The 20,161-nt window shown below is 46.2% G+C and overlaps 1 protein-coding gene across 2 annotated transcripts in view; it reads left to right on the top strand.

Annotated features, from left to right (window-relative positions):
* LOC126548009 (uncharacterized) overlaps positions 1–20,161 on the top strand; it is a 55,225-nt gene that overhangs the window by 14,692 nt on the left and 20,372 nt on the right. The window contains exon 1 of one of the 2 annotated variants that reach the window (XM_050196085.3): positions 4,960–5,270. The exons of the other annotated variant lie outside the window; for it this stretch is intronic. Coding sequence (XP_050052042.1) covers positions 5,250–5,270 — 21 coding nt within the window. The 5' untranslated portion in view covers positions 4,960–5,249. Of the gene's footprint in view, positions 1–4,959; positions 5,271–20,161 lie in introns of those variants that run through there. 2 annotated transcript variants of the gene reach the window in all.

Raw genomic sequence — 20,161 nt, 5'->3', positions numbered from 1 at the left:
GCGCTGTACTACTGCCACTGTACATGGTCATGGACTTATGTACTCACTGCCTTTTGTCATTGCATAATCTTGGGATTTCATACAATTTTGAAAAACACATTGAAGTAATTTTTGTTCACCATGGCTCACCATGTGTGATTGATAATAACGTATATGGCTGGGGACAATAAAATTAACTGACAAACGCGTTTATACACAGTATTTCACGTAACTTGTGCCAAGATATAAAAAAAAATGCTTAGCCGCAGCTGAATGAAACCAATGACATATGGTTTGCATCATGTGGCGCTTATCACAGTATTCTTCATATTCTGCTCAATTGGTCAATTAACTAAAATGAATTCTGCAAAACTTTTATTATTCACTTTAGGGCCAAGTGCGCTTCGTTGCATTGTAGAGGAGATTCAGAAACGGCCAATCGAATTTTTTGGCGGCAACGTACATGCTACGTGATTTTTTCCAGAGTTTAAAGAAAGCCTGTGATATATGAAATGAAACCACGTGACTGCGCCCATGCGCTATCGTATTGCAGCGCTCTTCAATCGCGGTTCGTGCGAAAGAATCGTGTGCACGGACCGTGGCGAAGTGAGCGGCCGCGGTTCTGTACATATATAGGCATCGGTTTCACAGTGCGTCAGCATCTTTGGCGGTGGCACGCGAAAAGGAAGCGCCGTCGTCCCTGATAAGCGATAGGCTCGACGCACGGATGAGACAACACCCTATAGACAACTTAAGGCCTTCTGGCTGTACCCTCTCCCCTTAAGCTACGTCACGCAAAAGAGGCCCACATAGAAGTTCCGTGCAGCGTGCAACAAAGCTACGAACGGCGCACCTGTGTTGAAAATGAGACGCGGAAGACCGAGTGGGCGACGACGGCGATAACAATTCGATTAGTTCCGGGAACCCTGCCCCTCCTTGGATAGCTCGGGGTTAGAAAAGTCCTGGCATGCTGCGACATGCTTCCGAGCGCACTTTTTTTCTGGACGTGAACCCTGCATGTAGTCTCTGCGCTTGTGCTGCGATTGCGGTTGTGTTTCCGGCAAGCCTTCATTGCCGCGGAATTTGGATTACGTTCAAGCCAGGATATGCCTAATGAGTACGGCTTGTCCAATTGCTGGAGCAATTACATATCGGGGACAAAAATCATGCGTTCATGTTTACGCAATATCAATGACAGAATATTGGGCGCCAATGCTAAGGCAAAGAAGAGAAAAGCTGGAATTTGCGGAATAAGGCGGCTGTTTCGCTGTAAATAGTTGCACGAATGTTCTGTATATTCATTGCTGAACTAATTTGAGGTGTTGTAAATATCTGGACTGTGGTGCTGTATGTAATAATGCCTCGAAAGCAAAGTTATTCATTTAGAGCCTAATCAAGAACGGAATAAATACATGTGTCCCGAATGTGAAGAAGGGCACACCAGTGAAGTTGTCATGAGATATGCGTTATGGTGCAGTGCTAACATTTTGTTGAAGAACTTTTGTGGTAGCATGAACGGCAAGCTCTTTGACGCCGACGATAAATCAAGGCAAAGAAGCTACTCTGAAGAATAGGGCAGCACTGTGACTTTTCAATATAAGCCATGCTCCCTGTCATCATTTACTCGAAATTCGTTCTCAATCCTAAGGTTGAACCATTTCATTTCTTATGGACGCGCTTTTTAATAATGCAGCGCGTAAATAGTGTTGCATAAATAAAATAATCTTGGAACACCCTCTGTTCTCTGCGGGCCACCTGCTCAACTATGCTTTAGAAAAAACAATAACTGCGCTCTGGTTAAGGATGCGCATAGGGGCTCGATCCCTTCATGCAACCTGTGTCCTCGAGCACGCCGCCGCCCTCTTCTCCGTGACGTCAACTGAAAAGAAAGGTGCGCTATTCAACGTTGGTGGAGGAATGTGAGGTTGTCAGCCGGCCGTGTGTTTGGTCGCGGAAGGGGCCTGGACGACCGGGGGGGATATCACCGCAACAGAAACTGTAAAGACATGTTAGTGCACGCAAAAATCAACCAAATTCATTCAACCGTAATAAAAGCATGTTCTCGCCCAACGTGCAAAATCTGCAGGCACCTTCATAGTGACCTTAAAATTAAAAGCACCGCAAATAGCTATACACACGAAGTGAAAACTAGCTTTACTTGTGCTAGTTCCGATGGGATCTATATGCTTGAATGTTCCTTCTGTAAAGAAACAATATATCGGTAGAGCGGGACAATCAATGAACGTCAGGTTAAACGGACATCGCACGGACACAGCTAAAAAGCTTTCCAAAGCCGTCGCCGAGCATTTCAACCAACCAGGTCATAACTTTCATGAATTTAAACTCTACATCCTGCAGTCAAATTTCCGTTTTCCGCGAGAGAGAAAATATAGAGAATGATACCTCATTTATACGTTCACGACATTTTAACCAATTGGCATAAACGTTTCAAAAGGAGCTTCAGAATCTATTCGCTATGCTAAATTTCAAGCTATATAGGCAAAATCACTTAGTTATTTTTGATTGGGTTGCTTAGTGTTTTTCTTTTAATTTTATTTATATTTTTATTCGATCTTAGTATTTTTTTTTTCTACGAGCACCATTTTCTGCCACTTTTTTTATTCCCTCTTTCAGAGAGACGATAGCTCGCTAACCACCAGCGGAGGAGATAATTCATTCTAACCAACATTCTAACACATTCTAAATCCAACAAATGGCTGACTTAATCGGCAACAGCGTAAAAGTGAAGAGGTGCGCAACGTAATTGTTGGCTGCTGCTAGGAGCCAACCCTAATTCAATTATTCAATTTTAGACGTGAATGCAATGTGGTAAGAAAAGCGAATGGAACGGCACGCTTGCAAACTCGTGATCTGCGCTGGGAACAAGTCAGTGCTAGTGCCCGGCACAAATTAAATTAAATGAACTGCTTAGTCGAGTCGCTTTATACAAGGGATGTAACTGCTGATCGGTTAAACGAATTGTACTTTAAATTTGAGTCTATGTATTCGAATAATGTAACCTCAAATAGAAACTGTCAAAGCGCCAGGTCCTGCAGTAGAGGCTTGGCTCATGCCATATTCTTGTACTGTATGCAGCTTTAGGGAAGCGCGAATTTAGCACGAGGGCGAAAAAGAGACAGTGTTTAGAAGTACTGACTGCTGGGCGTGTTGGTAATCTGTATTCAAGGAAGAATGGCGCAAACGAACAGGGACGAGATTGAAAACACGGACAAGCGCAGACTAGCAACAATGGTTTATTTTGAAAAACACGCCAAATGTGCACCCTGGCCTCAACACACGTAGCAGCTTAAAGATTAGTGCTCAAATAATCAATTTCTAGTGCTTGCAGACTCACCGATGGCCTCGCCACGCACGTGTCACGGGACTTGTGAATAAAGAATGCTTCAGCAATCTCCCTTGTTGTCCTATCTTTGTGTGCGTGGGGAGGCCATCGGTGAGTATGCACGAACTAGAAATTGATTATTTAAGCACTAATCTTTAAGCTGCTACACGTGTTTATGCCAAGGTATACATGTGGCGTGTTATTAAAAGTAAACCATTGTTGTTAGTCTGTGCTCGTCCGTGTTTTCAATCTCATCCCTGTTCGTTTGCGCCATTCTTCCTCGAGCACAGTATATAGGCGTTTGTATTAGTGACACGTCTTGCATTTGTACGTCAATGAGCAAAAGTTTCTGAAAAAATTTGCTGTGATTAGGCTATATTGTTATACTGGAAGATAAGTAAATATTTTTTATGTGCGATGTGCTCAGCGTCCCGTATTTACTTCATTGCATAGGCACGTTGTATGTTGTGAATAAGTTTATTTGTGCGTGTCTCTGTATCTCTCTCGTCCTCGTGCAAAGTGTACGCTTGTTGAAATGCTGCAAGTATCTGAACCAACCAAGCCCAACAACGAGTTCTTTTATTGTAGTGTTTTTAACGTAATCGAAGATAAAGCTATTCAAAACGTCTTCTTGATTGCAGCGACAAGCTGTATAGTAGCTTTACTTTCACGTTCACAGGAACAAATATATTTCAATGAATGTCTGTGCTAAAAGCGCTTGCGATTCGACAAGGCGGCAGTCACTGTGGGACCTCCATGTATGAGAAATATGTGACAGCCGCGTAGTTATCCCCTACGTCGTTGTTGTAGAAGTAGCGCACTTCCAGACGCACGGACAGTCAAACTGATGCAGTACTTGTGTTTATTTTTGTGGTTGTCCATCTGTTTGCGCGACGCTTCTGCAACAGCGGTCCACCAACTAGCTAACCGCCAACTTCTTAGCAAGTCCGCTGCGTCCACTTGTTAAAATTCGACACACACACACAGACACGCACGCACACACGCATGCACACTGCCATAACAGCCCTGTCATCCCAACACAACGCGAGTGTTGCACGTGGTTGCCTGTCACCTGCGTAATCATTCCGCCAGTGGGTGCCAGTCAGGAAGGAACCATTCGGAAACGGCCAATAGCGTTCTTCGTGACCCGGCATCGCTACGAAAGGATTCAGTCTGCGTCGCTCAAAAAGAAGGCAGCTCGCTCCGAGTAGCGTTCGCAAAGCCACTATTGCACGCAAGTAAACAAGAACCATAAAAGTGTAAGCCGCTGTAAAGAAAAGGAAAGAAATACACAAATGGATACTGGCTTCCCGCTTTATCTAAAGCCACCTGCCCCCGCCGCGCCATGGACGATTTCGCTCAATGGGCTTGGTCTTCATTGAGGCTCCTATCCAAATGAGTCGGCCACAATCAAGGCCGTTCGTTCACTGGGGTCCCACAGATCACGCATCGCCATCGAGATGTGAGTCAAGGATGGACTGCGCTTTTTTGCCGTCTTGGCCCGAACGATGCTGTGGGGCGGAAACGTTCATGACGACGACAGCAGTGGCCAGTGCACGGCGGCGGGCCCCACATTCCGTGCACTGACAGAATCGTGCGCGCCACTCGGGCATCCCGTGTTCCCCGATAAGGAGCTCACGACGCGGGCCGACCGGCGGGCCTGCGGAGGAGGGGGAGGGAGAACGGGGCTGGCAGCCTCACCTGTCGCCGACGGTGCGCCGCGGCTGCCGCGCGCCCGCGTTTGGGTTCCCGAGTTGTTCTTCCGGGTTTGACCAATCGACGGTGCGCGCGTCTTAGACGTCATCGAGTCACGTGCCGCATAGCGCCTGTCAGGATAAAAAAAGCGTCCCTTTACGCGGGAAGCGTGGCTATTCATCGCCGGCAAGCACCGTGATAGAAACGAGCGGCGACGCGATCGACCTCAATCATGTGTGGAGCACTCCGACTGGTGAGCCTCTCAATTTTCTGCCAAATGGAGTAGCACCCTACGAAGAGCTTTTTGTCTCTTATGATAGTGAGATTGTCATCAGACGAAACGGTCGGTGCGCATTGTTTATCACGGCGCTCACTTTCATCGTGTGGGGCGTCTTGGCTAATTTCGAAGAAAGTGTAAGGAATCCGTAAAGCTGCGAGAACTTCCGCACCATTCTCCAGACACCACGTGTCAGCAAGTTCTTGTAGCAGTATAACTAGTGTCATCCCGTCCTCAAACATATAGACTGTTCCCTGAACCAAAGTGGCCGGCTGCTGTGAACTAGGCTCTCGCTGACTATAACTGAAAAAACTTTGCCAATCTAACACTGTTCGAGTATGCTGTCCGGTAACGTACGAAATTCGTTAAAGCAATCATGCAGCGTTGGCCGATTTCCGTACCAGGAAGCGTACATAAACGCTTCTAGAGAAGGTAAAAAACGCACGAATTGCGCAAACACTCTACCACATTAGCCTTTAATATCTACTCGTATGTCGCGGAAAGCTTTCCAGTGTGCTGTCAAATGGTGAAAAATGCAAAGCTCGATTGTTGCGCTTCATTCGTCGCTGGCTACGCTATTTTGTTTTCGCGTGCTGAACAACCCACATGTATTTATTCACATTCGTATTTTTAATCATTATTCTGGAAAGAATCAGCTTGTATAAATCAAACGAAGACTGTTAGAAAATGTTCGCGAATGATGTCGCCGTGATGTTACTGCAAATTAATTTTGCCCTGTACAGACTTCGCCTGAACACTGGTGTGGAGAGTGATCGGGCACATTTATGTCTGCTAAATATTGCTGCTGTTCAATTTAGCAATTTAACTGCCACTTCGGATTGATTCTGCAAGCACATACGTTGGTCTGCGCGTCAGAATTGAGAAGCGATGGGGCTACCTACAAACAGTTGGCTCCACTTTGTTTTCCTTCTGCTGATCGCAATCTTTCTATTCCCGATTCATTCATTGTCAGTGCTCAGTGACAAGCCTGCCTTTCTCTGGGGGCTTGTTATGGTGCGCGTGCAAACAACGCGAACGTGGGGCACAGGAAAGACGCCAGGGCAGCGCCAGTGTCATTGTACTCTTTCCTGCGCCCCGCATACGCACTGTTTCCTTCGATTTACGGAGGCTATGGGCCAGTCAGCCCGACCTAGCATACTGCCAGGTGATTTCAGCAGACAGCAAGAATGACGACACAAATTACTCAAAACCTATAGAATCCTCTTTTTCTCGCTATTTGTCGTCTAATGGCGAATTGAAAGCAAAAGATGAGAATCATTATGCCGGTTTCCTCGTGCCTCCTGACCTCATGTGCCGGCGCGATGATGCCGTAATGCTAAGCTGTGTATATTAGTGAATTTCGCGGAGGTCAATGTCGACAGGGCAATATGTGCAAGCTAAACACGCTACGACTTGAATGGGCATACGGCTGGCTGGAGCAATCCGTCTTGTGCAGTTTTCTCTCAGGCAATCAGCAATAAATTTATGTTCACTGAATCATCGCTTAGAATGACAACACCCTGGCCAGAAAGAACTCTGTCACTAAACATGACTTGGAACAAAGAAGGATTATCTTTGTTTTTTACTGCGCTACAAAGATAAGTTCATTAGGAAGCGTACACTTATGTACTTATGGTTGGCGTTCTATTGGAAGCTAATTATTTCTAATCATATTCATGGTGTAGTGCACTGTGTCCACCTGATATGGTCTGTGTTTTGTTGGCTAAATGTGTTGACTTCTTAAAGGTAATCAAGGGACCTTTTTTTCCCTGCTTCCTGTGCAAACATATGAGTTTAATTGAATGTGTCTGCAGCGCACATCTGCTTTAGTTATGGTCGAAAAAATGCATCAAAAGATGCCCATGTTAGATCGCTACAATACACATTACATTAATAGCACTTCATTGATTTGCGGGTTTATAGCGTCCCAAAGAGACACCAGGGCTGAAATGAGCGATGCGGGGCTCCTTGTCGAGAGGGGGACTCCGAGTTGGGGGGGTCCAAGGAAATGTTGACCACCTCGAGTTTTTAACGTGCCTCGAAATATAGGCAGATGGGCGTGTTTTGATTCCGTCACCATCAGAATACAGCCGCTGCGACCATGAATACAATCCGCCGTCTTGCGCGGAGCCGTTTATTCATCGTGTCTGGGTACAAAAAAGGTCGATCCAGTTGCCTTTCAAATCACTATGTAGCAATGCTGTGGTACCCATCGTACCGTGATGGAGTTCCACTTAACAGCAATTTTTTGAGGAAAGGCTGTTTAGAGACGTCAACTTTTGGCACATATAAAACAACGAGAGAAATCTTCACGCATGATTCATGCACAGTGGTCGCTGATATGAGGCAAAATTCAGGTTTATCTCATTACGTCTAGTCCTTACGCTCCTGTATCCACTGTCTTTAGCTTTTTGTTTGAACAGCAGTTTGAAACTAAGAAAAGAGCCGATGGTGTTCGTTCTATATACTTTGGTATACAGGCATGAGCAGAACGTGATAAAATATCTGGCTATAGCGTCGGACGAATGACTCTTACGTTTTCAAGCCGAGTTTTCCCACCCGAGCCGAGACCGATTAACCATTGCGAGCAGGTAACATTTGAATTTTGTGCTGACGAACGCTGGCTTTATATTCTTCATTTTTCTATTTTTTCAGTGTCAGTTTCACCTCATACATCGTACCATAGCGCACGGCAGTGCACAGCCAGGCGCTGCCATTAGGTAGGGTACGAGCAAAAGCTGGCAAATTTCCCTATAGGATCGATCAGGCGTACGCTGCACAACAATAGTGAATTAATTACCGTGAGAAGTTCCCGAGCATTCCTCGAGAAACCGTCAGTCCTCTAAAGGGATTTGCATCTTACACACGCGCGCAGATGTGCCGTCTTTTAGTAGCATGAGCGGAGCGGTAATAAATAGTGCAACTCTGTGAGCGCTCTACAGCTTGGCTGGGTAGAAGCATTATGCTGCCACCCTAGAACAGAAGCCTGTACTTCTCTCCATTCCGTTGCGCGAGTATCGTCTTATTTGCTCATTTGCAGCGGAAGAGACGGCGCTTTACGCACGTGTAAGCATAGTCAGCGTGAGCCACAGAACAAAAGAAAAAATAGATTTCACAATTGCGGCCTGTATGTAAAAGGTGAATCTTCGTTACAGCAGCTATACGTATATCGAACGCGTTCAAGCTGACAAAGCGTGTCACAGTGGACTGCACCAGGAAGTTCAGACAAGTCGCTCACTGCACTCCGAGAGGCCCAGTACGGCGAGAGAGCACGACTTGTCTTCCGAACTTGGTGGGCTGCGCCGAGGATGACGCCGTATTCAAGCGGCACGGAACATAGGCGTATTTACTTGCCTCCACATTGTGACAAGTGGACACGCAAAGTATGTCATTTGCCCCCCCCCCCCCCCCCCCACCTCTTCGTTTTTGAAAACGCGCACTCTCGACTGCGCACTGGCAAATCCAACAAAACAACAGCGAAGACCAATCGTTCTTCCAGGAATAGCGGCCAGGGAAGTAATGCTTCATTTATTACCTATCCTCTGCTTCTGCAGTGAAGACTCTTTGGTGGCTCGCTACGACGCACTGTGGCAGACAACGTTTATAAAACCAAAGTCAGTTGCCAAACTGAGTGATGTCATGCGGAGCCGCCGTTGTCAGTGATGTTCGCGGCGCCGTGCTGTCGCGGCAGCCAGAAGAAAATGACCCTCATAACGCGGCCGCAGGACCCTATGAAATCCCAATGCAGTTAATCTAATAGCTGGATCCAAAGCGCAAGGCACAGCTCACTAGAGAAAATCATTGAAAGTCACTAGTGAAGTCATTGAAACAAAGAAAGTTTCGATTGGACGGCGTGAAAGGAAGATCAACCTTATCTATAAATGCAATGGTGACAAGGAGAAGACGAGCTCGTACAGGCCTCTTACAGTAACATCGGTGATACATCTAGTGACAATGCAAGTAACAAAATTAGAGCGGTCGAAGTGGGGGGGGGAGAAAAAAATTACATATTGGGGGAACTACAGAATAGGTTCAAACCAGGCATAAGCTTAGAGGATATATTTTATTGTACAAATGCAGTGTATATAGATTTCAATAGCTCAGAGTAGACCTTTACGGGTAGAACTTCTAAATACTGAGGGAGCTTACGACAACGTAGACAGGGAATTGCTATGGGATATTCTCAAACACGAATGCATAGATGGTGATTTCGTGGAGCTGCTTATTAACTAGTGGAAATTCATCTAAACTTGAAGGAATGATTCCCGCATACCGTTGGCATACCATTGTCGTGTGGTCGAGTGTGCATCGGACAGACGGGGCGCTGTGTCAATGTTCGCTTAAAAGAACATAAAACGTCTGTGACGTCAGGTGGAGGGGCAAACTTGCCTGCTCACTGCCGAAGGTGCCCTTGCCGTCGTGTTCATGCAGACACCCAAATTATTGGTAGGGGAGACACGAAATGCGGGAGAGAAGTCATGGAAGCTTAGCAAATCCAATAACATGGTCACAATCAGTGCGTGAGCGCACCCTCCTTGTCGCTGTCTTGCAAAGAAGTGACTTTTTGGAAAAATGCCATCTTTAGAATGTGTCATTCACCGATGCTTTTTAATGTTTTTATGACTGCCTGGTTTTGTATGGCGCATGCGCGTGTTGGTTTTCTTCTCTTTTCGACCCAAGTGTTCCAGTAAACTCTTTTGCTAGGCCCAGCGTGAGTGGTTGTGTGTTCTCTCATCTTGTGTACGCGTCTTCGAAGGGTGGGTTTCGTTCTTTCTCCAGTCTATTGATGAAAGTTGGTTGGCACCGTGGAGACAATCGAAGGCGTCGTCAATGTGAGGCAAAGGGTATGCGTCCTTTTTGTTAATCCGGTTTATGTGACGATAATCTACGCACAAATGCCAGGTGCCACCTTCCCTTTTAACAAGCACAACGGGCGACGCCCAAGGGCTCGACAAGGGTTTAACAATGCCTAGCTTTAGCAAGCATCTTGTTCACATCATCTAGAATAACCTTACGCTCTGATGCAGACACTCAATATTGGCGCCGATAAATGTGACTAGCATGACAAGTATTTATGTGATGCTTAAAAAAAAATATGGGGTTTTACGTGCCAAAACCACTTTCTGATTATGAGGCACGCCGTAGTGGAGGACTCCGGAAATTTCGACCACCTGGGGTTCTTTAACATGCACCTAAATCTAAGTACACGGGTGTTTTCGCATTTCGCCGCCATCGAGATGCTTAACAAGTGAAGTCCGACGCAATTTTCGATTGTTGAGGTCGAAGATCTCGCGGTAGGGAACCAAAATGCGGCATAGCGTTCATGCTTGTTCAGTCAAGAGGTCCGCAACAATCACATGACTAAATGTTGCATTGAGGCAAATTGCATCCTGTGAACATGGTGAAGAATCGGAGCAGACGTGTACTAAAAAAGTCGTGACGTGGTCATCCGCTATAGCACACAGCGTGACAACCGATATGCCTTAGGGTAGAACTTGCTTTCTCGGGCCAAAATTGACGATTATCACATTTCCGTTTATCACAAATGGTTACGACGGAGTGGAGCATAGTGATATTGGGCGTCAAAATGACACCAGGAGCAGGTATGACGAAGTAATCACCATAGGGCACAGGGAAAGATATCAACTCGACGAAAGTCAAGGATTTGGGCGGCAGGCGGAAAGCCCTGCTGAGATGGCCGTGCTCTTGGAGACTATGGAAGCATACCGGTGAAAGGGGTTTGCCCATATAACGGTAAATTGCGGGATCAATAGGCGGTTCCACAATCTAACTTTCACATTCTATAATCCGCCTGTGAACACATACCATTGACTGGAATAGCGGTAGTTATGTGCTCACGGCTATGAATCTTGTACGAGACAGTGATGTACATTGTTTCGAGTGCAGAGATGATATGGTAAGGCGACATTGCAGCACTTCGATCAATTACGGTATGCTCAACATGGTTATGACATTTTCGCAGTCAAACACGCAGGACCGTCTTATCCCTACTGAAATTGGGAAACAGTGTGTGATTGCAGGCGTGGAAGTAGGACTTGAGCGGTTAATGTCTTCTTCCTGCAGCCGGAATAGCTGTACAGGAAGTCGCTGAGAAGCTTGCGAGCGTCTGGGCATGCCATCCAATTCTATCAGTTTTTTTTTTTTCTTGTGTTGCTTTTTCGGTAACTTCTAGCTGTGTTCTAAGTCATTGGCGGCCAATGATTTCGTGGCGCTCCTGCCCACTTTACGATGCAATGAGTAAAGCACGCTCTTCTAATAACAAGTAACTAGACGCACTGCATGCGACTTGAGTGCAGGAAATGGGTGGCTGCCCCAGTCTGCATCAATGGGCACAAATTATTCTGTGTTGGGGCAATACATTCAATACTGGAGCATGGAATTAAATTTTCAATTTCAATTTCAATTCAGTTTATTCACGTCGTGTAGATGTGGGCAAGCTTGGGCAGAAAACGAAACAATTCGCTTGAGGAAAGCGTTTAGACCCTCATTTACAAGGCTGAAAAAGAGAGTGTTGCCGTATTCCTCCCACACAATGTATCATTTAAAGCAGCTATTATTAGTAGCCTGGCTTTTGCAAGTTGTGAATTTATTAATGCGAATAGCATTATTTGCATACTTCAGCCATTTCGATACAGATAGTCTCAAAACGCCAACCAAGTGACCCAAGTTGTCTACCTGCTTGGGCCTCTAGGTGTGTGCTCTTGGTCGAGGTGCTATCGTAGTCGTTCCATTGCCGTCATTTCAGCCTCGTGATCTTACTCTCGTCATGCCGTCGTCGTCACGTCATCTACCTCGACAGAGACGCCCAAGTTGTCTAATAGGTTGGGCCAATGTGTATGGGCTCATGGTCGCTGTATCGCCGTCATTCCAGCGTTGTCATCCAACACTTGTCATGCCGTCGTCATCACACCGTTGTCGTCATACAGTCCTTATGCATTTGTTGTCACACCGCCGTAGTGTGGCCGTCGTTGTCGTTCAATAGTCTTCAGTCCAGATTTGTGATCTAACTCTCATCATGTTGTTGTGGTCACGCTTTCTGCTCCGACTCAGTGGTCAAAATAGTTTGGGTCACTAGATGTGTTCGGTATCATGATGCCGTCGTGGTCATTGCATCGTCGTCATTCTGGCTTTGTCATTCGACTCTCGCCATGCCGTCGTCATCACGACATCGTCGACACACTGTCATCCTCACGTCGTCGACGTCACGTTGCTTTTTCATAATTGCCATCGCTTCAGTAACATTATCCCATTGTGGTTATGCCATCGTCGTCATACTGCCTTCAGGGTTCCATCGACGTCATTGTTTTCTGTCATTGTCTTGTAATCGTACTGCCATCATTCAATCGTGATTATGACGGTCTTGTCATGCCGTTATCGTCTGTCGCTATCATGCCTCCATTGGCAGACCATCGTCGTGATGTTGTCGTGGTCGTGCCATATCATGTCATTCCTGCTACGTCATCCGACTCTCGTCATGCCGTCGTCATCAAGCCATAGGCCCAAACAATGAAACGTTCGTTTCCTTCGAGCGCTTCCTAACCTTACTTGAGGCCTCCTTACAGCGAAGGACCGATGGAGGAAGCAAGCGTACTCTGAAAGCTCCCTTCATCCGTCCTCACGTAAGGAGCGGTTGCCGCATGCCTGGGTTCGAGATCATCTCTTAAAAGCTTTACGCGAACATCATTATTCAATAAAAAATGTTGTATCGTCGCACAATCTTTCAATAGAAGAGCTAATATAGAGAAGCGCGGACGCTTTCTTCTAATTTTGTTTACTAAACTTAAGATGTAGCGCATTACAGAGCAAAACTTGATGTGCTCCATCAACGCTGGCACGCCGGCGTCGTGCAACACCTTGCAACGCCTAGCAACGTTTTCATGCCGCACACGTGACTGAAACGAACATGCCTGGCAAGACGTACCGTGCTCGCGCTTCTCCGCAGGTGGGCGACAGCGCGCATGCGCAAGCAAAGGTCACGTGGTTAAGCAGTGAGGTGAAGCGCTCGTTCAGGGCCAGGAGCGGCGTAAGGACGCATGAAAGTAGGTTTGGAGCTACCTTATGCTGAGGAAGCACTAAGGAAGCCTTCACCGAGGGCCCCTCAGTAAGGAAGCTTTCAGAGTGGCATAAGGTAGCCTCACCGCAATGAAGGCTTCCTTACTGAGGTAAGGAAGATTTCATTGTTTGGCCCATAGTCGTCATACTGGTTTCGTGATACTGTATTCGTCACGCCATTGTCATCATAGTCATACCACTGTCCTCATGCCATCGTCGTCACTGCATCGTAGTCATGCATTCGTCGTCATACCGTTGTCGTCATGCCATCGTCATCACGCTGTCATTTTACCATCGTCATCACGTCAGTATTAGCTTTCCATCGTCATCATGTCGTCATCGTCACACCGCGTTCGTCGATTCATCGACGTCATTCCTTGTTCGTTATTTTGTCGTGGTCATGCTATCGAGATTCAATCGTGATTATGCCTTCGTCGTCACTGAGTCGTCGTCACAGAGACGCTAGCATGCATCTGTTGTCATACCGTCGTCACCATGCCGTCTTGGTAGTGCAATTGTCGTCATTCTCGCTTCTTCACTCGGTTGTCTTCATCCCGTCTTAGAAGAAACCGCTGTTTTATGCACTGAAGCACAAAAGTAACTGGAGCACCAATGCATTTCGACGGACACCTTGAAAGCTGATATCTCGGAACTGGTGCTGCCCAGAGAATTCATTCCAAGTTGATACGCTATGCGAACTCAGCGACTATAATTCGTAGGTTGAAATATGTGGCCTAAAGTAAATAATTTATAAAGTTAATTAGCATAATTACGCTAATTATTCAATTGAGCATTTAGATTTCTCGTAGAAGTAATGACCGCCTCATCGTGTAATTTAGATCAAGGGCTAGAATTGCTATCTGCCATAGGCAATCTTTCAAAAAATGTGGTGCAGCTAAAAAACACCCTGTATAAATGAACAACGCATATACGAATTACAGAACATACGAATGCAATATAGGCGAAGCACTGAATGGAAGTACCAACAAACGGGCGTATGTAACCCTTGTCTGCTGACTGACGAATTAGTGATAGTAATCACACTTCTGGTCTGCATATTAAAGAAATACAGCCCTACACAAAACCTGAGCATGTTATGTCGCCTCACAGAATATCTTTAAAGCACACCGGCCTGTTAATGGAATAGCGCATTATATTCAATGGATTCTTTGATTTTCTTGATTATTACTTTATTTTAGCCACTTGATATGTGCCACCGAACGTGTGCCTATATTCTTGGCCAATGATACAGAATGGGTATGTGCCAATGTGACACCATAGGTGGACAATCTTGAAAAGTAGCTACTTCTATGTGCATATAGCTGTCATCGCCCACTTTTACCTCGCCAAGCATTATACATCGCCTCCGTCATCGTGACATTGCTTCGTATACGTCTAGCACTGTACATACGCCTCTTTTGGTGTGTGAATTTCGGCATAGTTTATGAACAATGTAGTGCAGAAACAGAAACATTGCATGACATTAAAGTTCTGACCTCTGCGGTGGATAAACATAAACATTGCTCGAGACTGCACGCTGCATATATAGGATGAAGGTAAACTCATCCTCTAGGATCACCTCACATAGATTCGAACATGTTGCATCGGCATTATTTTTTTTTCAAGATGGCGCCGAGTAAGGACACCTGTATTTTGTGCTCCCGGCCTTTTTTCGGCAAACAGCCATTCTTTCGCTGTGATTACTGAGGAAAACGTGCACACGCGAAGTATATTGCGTGGTCGGACAACGACCTCGAGCTGCTTAAGTCAGGGGAGCAGGCATTCACATTCACCTGTAACTTCTGCGAGAAGGCCGACATTTCTGTGGTTAGGCTTAACGGCGTCAACACGCTAGCCTCCCCATCGGTGGCCGCGTCTCCTGACGCGACAGATTCCGATGCGGTCGTTGGCCCGACCACCCTCCGCGGCGCCGAGGCGGTCCTGACCACCCTTCGCGGCCTTCTCCTTCAGGCGCTTGAGAGAATATCGTACCTCAGCGATGCAGTGGCGCAGCTGCGGAATGATAACGCACAGTTGCACAGGGAAAGCGCGCAGCAAGCCGAAGCTATATGGGCGCTCTTCGAGCCGAGGTGCGCGTTCTACGAGACAAGCTTGCCAAAGAGCGCAAGTCGTCATCGCCCACTTGTGCTGCTGCGCCGCCGGCGCACACGTCCAAGGCGACGACGTTTGGTGTGAGGACGGCTTGCCGAAGACCACTGACAATCTGCTGCGCTTACCTCCTGCACTGGATCGGCCTGCTATGTGGAAGGCTCCCGCTGCTGACCAGTTGCTGTGCCTACCTGCTTCAGTGGACCTGTCATGTGCCAGTCAGCCAACGTTGAGGCGAAAGTCAATACTCGGTGCTGGCTGTTGTGAAACCGCTGGGACTGCTGCTGCTTCTCGCACTGTGCGCCCTCGGGCTTTCTTTGTGACAAAGCTTGCGCCTGACACCCATCCCTTACAGCTTGCCATCCACCTATGTGTAGTTGGTGCAAAGGCCATGTCCTGCACTCGACTAAAAACCAAGTGCGATTTCTACGCGTCATTTCATGTGTCTTATAATGAGGACTGCTATCAGCGTCTAAGGGACCCTTCACTGTGGCGGCGCTCTTGCTTCTACAAGCTCTTCAGAGGTGAACATTGCAATGCTAAGATACTGAAAATTGTTCAGCTAGATGAAAAGAAGCATCAGTGACGTGAGAGTTTTCTATCAGAATGTTTGTGGATTACGCACAAAGGTGAACGAATTTTTCTCCAACGTCATTTCATCTTGTTTCCCCATCATTGCCTTAACCTAGTTGTGCCCTGAAATGCCTTCTAGTTCATACTTACTGTCCACTTATCAAGATTTACGACGAGACCGCGATCATTCTTCACTGAAATCAAAGGGCGATGGGATCCTAATTGCGATCAATCAATCATTCAGATCCGTTCGGCGCCTTCATTTAGAATGCGCAACAGAATGTGTCTGGACGGAGATTTTTGGTGCTGGTAGTAATAGGCTATTACTACGGAATTTCTATGTTGCGCCTGATATGAATATTGAGATGTAGATGACTATTCTAGACACTATTGAAAATGTTATATCGGCCCATGCTAACCATAAAATATTCACAATTGGTGATTTTAATACGCCTGGCATTTCCTGGCAAACTGGTGAAATTCAACCAATTCTTTTTACTCATCTGCCGAGTGCAACTCGTTACTTGATCTTATAACTTTTACATCTATACGCCAATTTAACAATATTCTGAACTCTTATGGCAATGTACTAGGCCCATGCCTTAGTAACGCAGAAGCTGTGAATGTGTCGTGTGGCGACTTTCCCCTTGTTAAGCCAGATAAATTTCATGCGCCGCTTCATATTTCATTACAGTTCGCGATACCTAGTAGCAGGAGATTAAAGGATGCAGCAACACCTCGGTCTTTTAATTTCTCAAGCGCAGATTACGTGGGTCTTTTCCACTATTTTAATAATGTGGACCGGTCCCCAGTAGCAGAACTAAGAGATGTTAATGACCGAGTCACGGCATTCACGAATATTATTCCCGATGGAACGAAGAACTTTATGCCACCAAAAGGTGATAAACGCTCTGAATTCCCCCCCCCCCCCCCCCCCCTGCTTTTCTGTTGAACTGAAAACAACTTTCAAGCTGAAAGACCGTGCTCATGCACTGGAAGGCACAGCGTACAAATAAGGAACACTGGCATATATATTTTAAAATGTACAGGGTACTCTCTAAACATCTTTACAAGCGTGATCATTCCATTTATATAGCACATGTGGAAGCTAGTACTTCTAAAAATGCAAAGTCTTTTTGGAAACACGTTCGTGAACAGTCACCCAACAATACGAAACAAGATATCTCTCTACTTAGTGGCGACGGCTAACCTGTCCCATACGTCGCGGGGGCCTTCGCCCTACACTTCAGGTCTTTGTACGGTGAAGGGTACAGTGACGGAGTTAGTGAACTTTCCAATCACCCTTTCCTGGATGTCTATCAGTCTCAGAGGAACTTGTCTTTAAGAGCATCAAACGCTTAAAACCGTCTTTTTCGTGTGGTCCTGATGACATTCCACCTGCTTTGATTAAGACGTACGGGCCCTTGCTTGTTCCAGTGCTTACTTGTATTTTTCTGCTTTAAAGATGAGCACATTCCCAAAGGCTTGGAAAACAGCGCGGGTCGTTCCCGTCTTTAAGTCAGAGGTAAAAACTGCTGCGAGTAACTACAGGTCTATTCCTCTCCTATGCGCAGCATTTAAATTATTCGAGTCAACTCTGCACTCAATAATTTCACCCTCGAATAAAAATACAATCTTTCCTCAGCAGCATGGATTCACATCGGGACGCTCCACAACTACCAACCTCGTTAGCTTCATGATGCTTGCCTCTCAAGCAGTGTATAAGAAAGGACAGCTGGATGTCATTTATCTTCATCCAAGCAAGGCATTTGCAGTCGTATGCCACAAAATACTGCTTCAAAAGTTGACACAACTTAATCTGCACCACTCTGTCACAGCGTTGATAAGAAGCTATCTACGCGACCGGTATTGCCACGTTAGCGTGAATGGTCAGTTGTCAGAATTTCATGCGGTTACAAGTGGAGTTCCTGAAGGGTCTGTCCTGAGCCCTCTTATTTTCTCGCTGTTTATTAATGATGTTTCAACAGTCATTCAGAAATATTCAATTTTATGATATGCTGATGACGCGAAACTTTTCAAAGCTGTAAAAAATATGAATGATTGAGCCGCTCTTCAGAAGGACATTGCGAATTTCGCGTCATGGTGCGCTGAAAACAAGCTGGTCATAAATGCATAAAAAATGAAAGTTGTAAGCTTTATGTGGAAGGCTAACAGGACTTTATTTCCCTATAGCGTTAAAAATGTTCTCGTGCGAAGAGCTCAGGGAACGAAGGACTTTGTAGTGTGCATGACAACATCGACTGGATCGGAGCTTGTTGCCCTCCGAGGTGCCGTTGATTACATTAACAACCAACCCGCTAATCGGTGGGCAATATTCTGCGATTCGAAGGCGGCCTTACAATGTCTTCTGTCATCTCTTCGTCGCGGGTCGTGTGAGCAACTAGTGTCGGAGATACGAGAAATGCACCATCGTATGATAGCGAAAGGACACGACGTCGTGTTTCAGTGGCTGCCTGGTCATTGCGGTATCTCCGGCAACGACCTCGCTGACGAAGCTGCTAGAAAAGCACACGAAGGAGCAACCCTTGTTTCAATACCTTTATCGCGGACAGACGCAGCCCAACACTTAGGCAAGCTAGCGCACTCTTTGACATTGGAGAAGTGGCACACACCTGAATTCACTCAACATCGATTGCATTCCCTCGATCCCTCTATGCAACTGCGGCTGTTAGCAGGTCTTCCGCGAAATGAGGAAACAGTGCTGTGCCGCTTACGCTTGGGCGTCGCATTCACCAATGCTTATGCATTTCTGATAGGAATGGCTGATAGTGCCGAGTGCAATGCCTGCGGTGTCGAGGAAACCACAGAACACATACTGTGCTACTGCCCATCTTTTGAAGATGAAAGGCAAGACCTCTGCACAGCTCTCAATCAACTAGAGGGAAGGCCGTTCACCTTGAACAAGATCTTGGGACCATGGCCTCACATATCGCAGCTAGAAAAAGCCACAAAAGCGCTGCTGCGATATTTGAAAACGACCGGATTGAGTCAGCGTCTGTGATCCGGACTGAGTGACCGACTGATATCTCCAGTGGACTTTCTCTTCTTTTAATCTTTCCGTCCCCCTTTCCCTTTCCCCAGTGTAGGGTAGCCAACCGGGCTCAGTCCTGGTTAACCTCCCTACCTTTCATTTATTTTCTCTCTCTCTCTCTCTCTGAGTTTCTCGCCGCACGCTCAACAGACGAGACAGCGTGCACTTCGAACGCTCGGCACAGTAGGTCGGGTGACGAGAGACTTCAAACAACCTGGGCCATTTGTAACTTTATATTAGAGCATGTGCCTTCCAGTTCTTGAGTACCCCATCGTGGTTTGGGGCGGCACTTGTAGGTAAAATTGCGAACTTCTCGAAAATGTGCAAAAAAGTTCGCATCTATATTTAAACATCCTTTCTGTCAAAAGACTTCCATATCCATAGAACTAACACAGACACTCCCGTTACCTACCCTCACCTGTAGACGCAATAAATCGGATGTTCTTTTTCTTCACAAATTAATGCATGAAAAAGTGTGCTGCTGGCACTTGCTTTCTAATGTGCGCTTTTACATTCCCAAGAAAGGAACAAGGAAACAGCACGCCTTTCAACCTTCAGATTTTTGTGACCCTTTATCTAGAAGGCAGGCGACATACGTATAACGCTCATTCAGAGTGCCTGGATATCCTCATGCCTAATTTTAACATTTTCCTGAAAGGAGCTGCAGAGGTATTTCAATAATTGAACAAAAACTTTCAAATCTGTTGTGTGTTCCGTCATTCTGTAATCCTTTCTTCTGTTTCTCCACTTTTGCTTTGTATTCTCTTCGTGTACACATTTTATGCTCTTTTAAAATCTGTATCGCGAAATTCTCCTTTTTTTATGTGTGCGCGCGTATGTGTGTGTGAGCTAGCATTGTTCTTCATGTGCATTGTTTTGCCGAGTGCGCCAGCACCAATACCCTCGAGGTTGTCCCTTGCTAGGATTGGGGGCTCCATCCCATCGCTCGTAACCCGTTGTCAAGATTGAAGTCGGGCATGAATTAGGAGGTAGCTGGCCCATGCCGTCGTCCAACTTATCCACGCTGAGGACGTTGTTGAAGGGAAGGACTGCTTCTCAT

This window comes from Dermacentor andersoni, chromosome 1 (genome assembly GCF_023375885.2).
Source record: "Dermacentor andersoni chromosome 1, qqDerAnde1_hic_scaffold, whole genome shotgun sequence".
Lineage (NCBI taxonomy): Eukaryota > Metazoa > Arthropoda > Arachnida > Ixodida > Ixodidae > Dermacentor > Dermacentor andersoni.
This window is presented reverse-complemented; position numbering and strand designations above follow the sequence as displayed.